Below are 10,318 nucleotides of genomic sequence, written 5' to 3' on the forward strand. Positions count from 1 at the left end.
TGAGTCATTCAACCAAAGTGAGTGAGAGTTAGCAGCGAAAACTTCTGTAGCCCTTGTGCAGTCCGATTGATGGGCTTCGAGGTTATAGAAATGACCTTGATGAGTTTGCGACAACCACGCCTGTCTTATGTCCCAAACTGCATTCATTCCCTACCCTGAGCTCCAGTCTGCTATTCTAGCGCATTGATTGGGTAGAACCCAACTCTGCTTGACATTTTTGTCAATACCTGACCCCAATTATGATTTTGTTAAAGAAGTGTTTTCCTTTGAAAATATTTACTTCAATTGTCCTGAAACTTTATGACCATTCCCAAGATCCTATGTCAGTACATCTGGAAAATAAGTGACTATTCTGTTAAACCAATTCATAGCCATACCCTTGGCTGCTAAAGTCATGTTCTCAAGCCAGTGTATCAATAACATGGTGTGCAATTTTACTTCACAATTTCTCTTCCTGTTTTCACAGTAATGGGAGCTAAAGTCTGGAAGAAATCAGAGCCCTTGGCACTGCACAGTGCTGCCATCGAGGAGGGTGGGGCAGTGAAGGCTTGGAGACCACAGAGGGGCCCTGTGAAGCCAAGTCTTTCCCCAGGTAAATAAGGCATCAGAAAAATATTCCCATATAGTGTATTACAGAATACGCTCATCCATTCTATTTTATTGGACATTAATTGCACTTATTAATATATGTCTTTTTAAAATGAATGAATGAATGTGTATCAACCAAATAAAACATGTTAAAAAAAAAAAAACACAAGAAATGAATGAAATACTCAAGGAAAAGATTGATGTGCTGTTGCAAAGAAAAAATGTGCCCTGCATTTTTTAGATGAAGCAGAAATATAAGGCCAGAGTCTTACAGTCCCACTCTGTTCAATCTTTCAAAATTAAAATGAATTCCCATCAATTTTGACTTTGGTATTGTTGTTTGCCATTCAAACTGAACGTCTGTGTTGGTTCTCACAAATTCAAAAATATGGAAGTCAGGAATTTGGTAGGAAACTGAATACTGCAAGTCTATTTTAAAAAGAAAAAAAAAAAGGGGAAAGGAAGGAAGCAACCTAAAATGTAGAATGACCAAATAAAATGCTTACAATGCAACATTTTAAGTCAAGCACTTAAAAATAGTAGTTGATAGGAGGGCCTGACCAGCATGGCTCAGTGGTTGAGCATCGACCTATGAACCTGGAGGTCATGGTTAGATTCTGGATCCCCAATGTGGGCCATGCAGGAGGCAGCCAATTGATGATTCTCTCTCATCATTGATGTTTCTATCTCCCTCTCCCTTTCTCTCTGAAATTAATAAAAATATATTTAAAAAAAATAGTAGTTGAAATGAATAGATGCATTAGGCTATATTTGCTACCACATAAAGTAAAACTTCATAACAAGATTATGAAAGTGCTTTTTATTATTTCTGTGATGTTGTCCTATTATAGGTAATTACAGATACAGAATTTTTAACTTGGTATATTGAACAGTAAAAGCTACATATTGATGCTGTGTCCCCAAAACCTATTTTAGGTACAACGATGCATTATAGTCACTATGTACAGATAAAAAGCATACATGATAAAATACAAAAATAATAAAAGGTTAAATAAGAAGTTATCCTTGAGTTATAAACATCTAATGAAGCATAGCTTTTTATTACACATTTGTTTCATACCCAAAAACACACAAATGAATATATAATGCTATGCAACTATCTGATCTAATATAGATGTAATATGAAAATATTAAGGCTATAATAGTATTTCACAGGTAAAGGCTAAGTTCTGAGACATGAAGGCTTTTAGATAACCCACAAAACAAGCCTGAGACACCTTCTTTTTGTTTTGGAAAACAAGCAATTTTCTTACAAAGTCAAAGCTTTAATATATAAATGCAGCATTTATATATTAACTGTACTTTACTGCAATTACCTGGAGTAGACGTTCTGACTATAATGGTGACGAGCAAGTGCCTCTTTTCCTCTGGCAGAAATAAAATGAGGTTTTCTGATTCGCCAGTAACATGATTACTACAGCCCCCAAATTTGATTATTTTTATTTGGTTTGGGGTTTGCTTTCCTTCCTTTAACTAGGTTAGCAACATATTAAATAAACCAGCTAACCTCTAAGCATCCACCTTACTTTCTTCTATATAAGCACAGCTTTCCTGCTGCTGAAACCACCACATTAACTGAGCCCACGTACATAAAAACTGCATAAAAACAGATTATAGCACATCTAGATCTGGTTTACTTAACGAGGCATCCAGATTAGTACGAGATTACTGTGCTGCCACACACCTCCCAGCATAAGTAAGATAAGGCACCCAAAGTCAATTTCTCAGCCCTGCTGGAGGGAGTGGGGAGCGAGGAGGGGGGAAAGGGAGAAGGTAATCATATTTTGGAATTGCCAGTACCAAAAAATTTTAAATGTATTGGTAAGCCTCATTTCTATAGTTGACTTTAGAGCCTTTAAAAATACTGGCACAAACAGTTTTTCATATTCAAGATGAACGGCTATGAGATTTTATAATTAAAATTATGTGACATTTTGACTAATAAAAAATTTCAAATTACAGCTCTGGCCGGGTGGCTCAGTTGGTTGGAGCATCGTCCTGTACACCAAAAGGTTGTGAGTTTGATTCCCGGTCAGGACACGTAACTAGGTTGTGGGTTCAGTCTGGTCAGGGTGCATATGGGAGGCAACCGATCGACGTTTCTCTCTCATATTGATGTTTCTTTCTCTCTCTCTCTCTCCCTTCCCCTCTCACTAAAGAAAAATCAATAAAAACATATTCTCAGGTGAGGATTAAAAAGAATTTTGAGTTACAAAATAGATCTAATACGTTGTGGATTTTTAAAGTCTACTTGAGATTTAATATAGGTACATGAAAAACATCCTTTTTCTAAATATTCATATTTCAAATTAATTAATTTGGAATGAGTGGTTTAACCATCTTTCTTCCTTTTCAGTTTTTCACTCTTTTCTCTTTCCACCCCTACACACACAACCATGATACACTCCTTCCTTTATAATTTTGATGGAAGTTAAATCTTCAAACTTCATTTTGTACTCTTACAATCTTCCATCACTTTTTTTTAAGGTTTTCAGATTATTTGTATAAACTAAATGTATGCATTTTGTTCAAGCTTTATGTTTTCACAGTTACCAAAGGGACAGCTCACTGGGTTGCCCATCTTAGACTACACCATTTATCTGATCAGCTACAGTGATACACAATGCAGTCCTCAAAACAGCCCCCCAAGACTACCTTCTGACTCTGACTTTCCAAAACACTGATAGTAATGTTATTTTTTAAAAATAATTTAAAAGGAAAACTAGGTCTGTTATAATGGAAATTTCCCCTCTTCTTTCTTAATAAAGATAACATTCAGGTAATTTGTTGCATTGTTCGCTGTTCATCAGGAAACACAGGTGAAATTTCTCTGCGTTCCAATGGCTAATGGTGAGATTTCCAGTAACTTCAACTGGTTCTCAATAATTAGAATGTCTTTAAAATTAAATTAAAATTTAAGCATGCCAAGAGTTTGGGAATTATAACATATTAACTTGATCAATTTTTAAAAGAGATCCTGTATTATGAATAGAATTTTAATAAATATATTGTAAAGTAATAAGGAAGACATCTTGCAGACCCAATTTTTAGATTTTTGAGTTTTGGATGAAAGACAAGACTGCTTCAACTTGGTTTCCATGTCAAAAATAGGTAGTTGACTTAATCTAACTCATTTCATGTATTTGAGCCAGAATTAGTTGAATTGGTTATACTTTTCAATTTTCTATGACAATATAAAAGATATATGTTATACAACCTTTTCTTGATCAAAATAATATAATACTAAGAATTTAATAATAAAATAACTAATACATATTACCTATGAATAATTATAAATGTATACATATTGAGTACTATTGGGTGATTTTTTTAAAGCTATGCTAATTATTGAACTCAGTGCATTGCAATTACATAATTTAAAGCTTAGCTGGACTGGTAAATCTTGCTTTTTTTCGGGGGGGAGGCAGATGTTGCTTATAATTGAAATTCTGTACTTTGGCAATCAACACAACTTGAAATGTTTTACAATTTAACAATTTACATTTTATAATTAATGATAAATCACTGAAACCCATTATAATCATTAAACCAACTATTAATTTCATTTTCAGCAAATGACTTTATGAATCATCCAAAAAAAATACGAGAAAGCACATCAGTAGGCCAAAAGATAAATCCATCCACAGATACCAGAGCCTAACTAAGCTATTATATTGACAAGGTGAGAAGGAACTTTCCGGTCTGAATCTTTTCCTTCTCACCCTCAATCACATGTCTTTCACTGAAATTATGTGCCTTTGCATATTCAACAATATATTCTAAAACTTTGCTCAATACGGTTTTCTACTGCTGTTCAGCACACAGAACATCCATCTGCGATCCCACCCACAAAAGCATGGCATTGGAAGTACCTCTTCATCAGGTAGTTCTGCATGTGTGCCCAAATGTGTTTTATCTCCAAAGAATGCTCTCTGGAGAAGTTATTACCAGCATTTGATGTATGTATAAAACTTCTTTGGGCCTCTTCACTCTTGGACTGAAAAGAAATCTTCCCAGAGCTCCTGCACAGACCAGTGCGGATCTGGGCTCACTTTAGAGGCGAACTGAGAAAGTGGCACAGAGGAGCTGGAAAATTTTACTCCCCATCCCCCAAACCTTGAGTCCTTCTAAAATTCCAGCTTGCTTCTGGCTTCTCACTGGCAGTCTCCCTCGGCTTGCAATGTTTGGACAGCCCTGTCGAGGAGCTCCATGGACTCTCTGAGAGTGACGTTGATTTTAAATGACTTGGGTTTAATGGTCAGGCCGTAATTAAAATCCATTTTTTCGGGCTCGTCGGGATTGGCCTTGAAATTGCACTGGTGAGCCAGGATGGAAATGAAGAGAAACAGCTGTGTCTTGGAAATCTCTTCCCCGATGCAGCGCCGTTTGCCCACTGAAAAAATCATCACGCTGCTGGCCAGGTCCTTGTTGATGAAGCCGTCCTGGTCCAAGAACCGGGTGGGATCGAAGTCCTCCGGATTAGGCCACTTCACGGGGTCATGATTCACGGACCACTGGTTAACAAACACCACCGTGTCCTTGGGAATGTGGTAGCCCAAGACAGAGGCGTTGGCAGTGGTGGCGTGAGGAATGGTGATGGGCACAAAGCTGGAGAAGCGCATGGCTTCATAAAGAAAGGCCATGATGTAGGGCAGTTTGGGCTGGTCATCCAGGCAGGGCAGACGGTCTCGACCCACGACTTGATCCAGTTCTGCCTGCACCCGAGCCTGCACGTCAGGGTACCTATTTGGTTTTTAATGCAGAGGGAGAAAATGAGTGAGGAAAACTCATTCTTCTTTCACGTAGAAAGCACATTACAATTTGTTTTAATCCCACTTTCTTTATCTGAATCAGGGACTGTCTTAACTTTTCCGTGCCTCCCTCCAAAATAATCTAAAACAATTTCTTCATTTCTCACTAAATTGCAAGATGGATAAGTTGGTAGTTACATTTCCTGTAATAGGCCTCACATGGCTAATGCTCTCTTTCCTGTCATAAGTCAAAATATGTCTAAGTTTTCTCAGCCTGAGAAAGGAGGATAACGGACAAGGCCAACTTCTCCAATAGAGGAAGCAGGCACAATGCTTAGGACTCACAATACTTTTCAGAGGCCCAAGAAATGTTTTCTTTCTTCTTTTTTTTTTTTTAAATCAGAAGAGGGGAAAAATGAACTTTTCGGTCAAAGAAAATGTTTTAGCATATAATTTTAATATATTTATCTTTATACCAATATAGTCATAAAATATAACTTTATTTTTCATGGAATAAGGTATCTACAAAGACAAAAGCACCGAAGGCCCATAAAAGTTAAAATGTAGCCCTGAAAGAAGATCATTCCCCCCTCCCTCTAACTCCCCCCCCCCCCCCCCATTTCCCTACTGTTCTCATTTGTACAAAGGTGATTGGTATGCTGATAGGTAAAGCAATATGGCTTCTAAATGTGAAAGTAAATTCCCCATGTTCATGAGATTATGGTACCAATTGTAATACGCATTCACTGTTGGTGACATAAACTAGCATAATCCTTTTGGAAAACAAAATCTTACTACAAAGCAAGGTCCAAAAGGGTAACCTCTCCCCACTCTTTGTAAACCCAGTAATCCACCTTGCGGTGTATTTTCAGGAAATAACAAATACAAAAACATATAACCACAACAGTGGCTGAAATTTTTAAAATGTAAACGACAACAGTAAAGCTCAAGCAATGGTTCTATACAATGATTATATTACTAGGGCAAAATATTATGTAACCATCAAAAATTACTAAAGTGGACATGTTAGCAATCTATCAATATGATTTTTTTTAAATTGTCAAAATAAAGTTTAAAAGATGGGGAAATAGCCATTACAATAAGAGGAAATGTCAGAAGTAAAAAAAAAAAAAAAGTAAATAATTATTGCAGCCCTGAAAAAAATATATAAGCATGTATGTGATGAAATCCGGGGTGATCTGAAAATATTGCTTTGTTAGCACTCTACTTCAGGGGTCTGCAAGCTTTTTCATAACGGGCCAGAGAGTAAATATCTTAGGTTTTGCAGACCAAACCCTCTGTGTCCCAGTTATTCAACTTTGCCCATGCTGTAGTATGAAAGCGGCCATAGCTAATAGGTAAATGTATTTTCTTCCTTTTGATACAACCTATATACAGAAATGGCTAGTGTAATGTGCCAACCCATCATATTGTCTTTTCACCCAAAAGAAGAAAAATGTACTTATCAGCTATATTGAATTGAAAGCGACTCCAACATTGTTTTATTTCCTTTCTCTGCCCAATCTGTTTCTGAGTGAAAAAGAAAGTCTGTTTCAAAAGATAACATGTTTATCTGAGAATGCTAAAGATCTATTAATCCCCTTTTGGGATGTTTTCTTTCTGACCTACCTGCCCCCACTATGAGTTTCTGTGATCATAATACGGAGAAGCGATTTTAAATATACAAAATATTCAATTTGTGAAAGTGGCCGTACAGTATCTAAGGGTTGCAGAGTTGCAGTGGATTCTTGTAAAAAGCTGTCTTTGCCTTTCAGTATCTGAGGCACCAGAAAATTCAGCATTCCCCACAGCTAACTTGTGCCACCAAGAAATGTCACAACCAGGATTTCTGGTCTCTCCAGGCCATCAAGATTCGCCTTGAGCCAGACATTTGTCCCTTGGGGTCGAGTTGCCAGACAAGCTACAGGCTGCCCAGTTAAATCTGAAGTGCAGATAAACAATGGCTAATCTTTTAGTATAAGTATGTCCTATGTAAAATTTATTTTTTATTTGCTAAATCTGGCACCAAGTGATACCTAGAATTTGTCTGATTCGTGCGTTTACGGAGCTTGTCTGAGACCTTAATCAAGGTGGTCTCTGGGGACCAGCTAACCGACCAAGAGGGGCCCAGAGGCCAGGAGGTCCGCAGAGGCCTCCTGGGTGCCCTGATTGCCTTTCTGGATGCTGTTCTGCGCTGGGTAAAAGTGACTGCTTCTCCAGTTCTTTACCCGGAAGACACTTCTCTTACTCCTTGCGCGACTGTTTCACAAAATCCAGCACAAACCGCTGGTTCCTGACCTCCCTCCTAAAACTTCCACGTGGGCTAACCAACCCGGGACCAAGTCTGAGGGCCTCCGGACCGGCCTCCGAGGGTTCCTTTCCCGGGGAACAAAGCCCGGACCGGCCGCTGGCTTTTAGCGCCCGGCCTGGGAGGCCTCGGATCTGCGCGGACTGGCGGATCGGAGGAGGCTGCTGTGTTTATTTACCGTATTGACCGCGTTAACCTCCACTCCCCCCCCTACCCCCGCCCCCCCCCCCCCCCCCCCCCCCCCCCCCGCCCCGCAACCGTTCCAATGACGCTTCTCCTGTGGCAGGAGAAGAGATCTGGACTGATCTGCGGGCACTTAAAAAAGTCTTGTTTTTCCAGGGGGCTTCTCACAAATGTGTGCCTACTTGGAGACGCAGCGACAAGATCAGAGATTCGGAGAGGTCCCGCTACCCCCCTGTTGCCTGCCTGGCGGTTTGAGGGCAAGACATCAGATTTGAGAGGTGGCGGCCTGGAGCGAAACCTCAAACCCTCCTTGCGCGCTGGTCGCTATCTCAGCCTACGCTGGTCTCACTGCACCCTTTTGTTGTTATTTTATTTTATATTTTATTTTATTTATTTTATTTTATTTATTTATTTATTTATTATTTTATTTTATTTTATTAAGGTATTACATATGTGTCCTTATCTCCCCATTGGCCCCCAACCCTCCTCCGCCACACACACACACACACACACACACACACACACACTCATGCACCTTTTATAGGAGGAGAGGGAGGCCCGACCCACGCCTCCTGGAGGCTTTACCTGGTGAAAAGGATGAGCAGCCACTGCAGCGCGGTGGAGAGCGTGTCCTGGCTGGCGCCAAAGATGTCGGTGACAGTGGACGGCACGTAGTCTTCATCCAGCCGCGCGGCGCTGTCGCCCGAGCCCTCGGCCGCCTCCTTTCCCACCGAGAGGATGCAGGCGTCCATCAGGTCGCGGGGGTCGGCCCCAGGACGGAAGCTTTCGCGGTGCCGCAGGAACTTGTCGAGGACGAAGTTGCTGATGTTGCGGTTGAGCTGCTGGAACTCTCGGAAGGTCGTGCGCACCGGGTTCGGGAAGCGCAGCAGCCAGGGCATCACGTCCACCAGGCTGCCCGCGCCCACCGTGCGCCCGAACTCCTCGTTGTGGCTGAGCAGCTCGCGGAACTCGGCGTCCTCGTGGCCGTAGCGACAGCCGAAGCACATGGCGCTCATGACGTTGGCCACGGCCACCAAGGTCAGCGGCCGCGGGTCGAGGAAGGCGCCGCCGGCGCTGCCGCGCACCAGCAGCCCCACCAGCTCGCGCGCCTCGCCCAGCACGTGGCCCTCGAGGACGCGGCGGCTGCGCGGCTGGCGCGGGGAGAAGGCGCGCATGGTGCCCTGCGCCGCGCGCCGCTGCGCCTTCCAGCGCTCCGAGTACTGGCTGAACGCCAGGCTGCGGCCCTCCGACACCACGCGGAAGGAGGCGAAGGGCGGCCGGTCGGCGAAGGCCGTGGCCTGCTGCACCAGGGCCTGACGAATGGCGCGCTCGCCGTTCAGCACCACCACCCGGCAGCTGCCCAGGCGGATCTGGAAGACGTCGCCGTAGCGCCGCGCCAGGCGCTCGAACGAGAGGTGCGGCGCGGGGCCTATCGCCGCGGCGTTGCCGATCAGCGGCCACGCGAAGGGCCCCGGGGGCGCGGACCCTGGCTGCCGCCGCCGCAGCAACCACTGGCCCACGTGCACGGCGGCCAGCACCGAGAGGAGCAGCAGGAGCGTGGCTTGCTGTGAGGACAGCGCGATGGGCAGCAGGGGGTCGTCGAGGCTGAGCCCGGTGGCCATGCTGAAGAGAGAAGGGCAAAGGCGTGACGTGCAGGTGTGAGGAGAGAGGGGCGGGCGCCCCGTGCCCCTGTCCGCGGCCTCGGGCTAAACCCTACGCTGTCGGGGAGGGAGGCCGCGGGTGGGTTAGGAAGGGCTGCCTCGCTGGAGAAGCAGCTGAAGACGCCCTTTCTCATCCCAAACCCACTCCCCGCAGGAAAAGGAAGGGGGCGTGTTTCTGCTGCTCCGCGACTCAGCCTCCCCGTTCCTCCGCGGCCGCCTAACGGTCCCTGCCCCTGCGATTCGGGGACAACACGGCGGGCATCGAGGCGGTGGCGCTCAGTTCCCTCTAAGTGACTATCACCCCAGCCCTGCGCCTCCCCGATCTGCCCCCCACCCCACTCCCCTACCCCCATCTGCGGGAACCCAACAGGAGAGGCCGCGGGAAGGCAGCTCCACGGACACACTGACCTGCGCGAAGAGGCACGGTTTCCAGCGGCGAGCGACCGCGGGCTCCGAGAAGGGGCGGGGGCAAGACGACAACCCGAGCGTCTCCAGAAAGCGGGACGCCCGCCCCGGACACCTGCTGCGGGAGCCTTAGCGCTCACTCTGGAGCCAGGAGGCGCTGTCAGAGCTCGGGGCGCTGGGATGGGGATGGGGACCGAGAAAGGTGGCTCCTTGGCCAAGCCCCGCTGCACGTGACGCCTCGGCAAAGCCGGGGTTTCCTAACAGCGTGGGGATTGGGGTTAGGGGTGTCTGAGTGGAGGCAATGCCCAGCTCTCACGACCCCCCGAGCTGGTGGCTCCGACGGCTGGAGTCGCAGAGGCGTGGCCCGTTTGCCCACAGCCACTCCGCAGAGTCCAAACGGG

At 44.7% G+C, this 10,318-nt stretch overlaps 1 protein-coding gene across 1 annotated transcript; it reads right to left on the reverse strand.

The window, feature by feature from the left end:
* Window positions 1-1,389: 1,389 nt before the first annotated feature.
* On the reverse strand, window positions 1,390-10,318 carry CYP1B1 (cytochrome P450 family 1 subfamily B member 1). The gene is made up of 3 exons (XM_070429034.1): window positions 9,921-10,318; window positions 8,437-9,474; window positions 1,390-5,352 (listed from the first exon to the last, which is right to left on the reverse strand). The coding sequence occupies exons 2-3, from the start codon at window positions 9,471-9,473 to the stop codon at window positions 4,764-4,766; spliced, it is 1,626 nt and encodes a 541-aa protein (XP_070285135.1). The 5' UTR covers window position 9,474; window positions 9,921-10,318; the 3' UTR covers window positions 1,390-4,763.

The sequence above is a fragment of the Myotis yumanensis genome, unplaced genomic scaffold, assembly GCF_028538775.1.
Source record: "Myotis yumanensis isolate MYYU_CA2020_CCGP unplaced genomic scaffold, mMyoYum1.0.hap1 SCAF_11, whole genome shotgun sequence".
NCBI classification, from domain to species: domain Eukaryota; kingdom Metazoa; phylum Chordata; class Mammalia; order Chiroptera; family Vespertilionidae; genus Myotis; species Myotis yumanensis.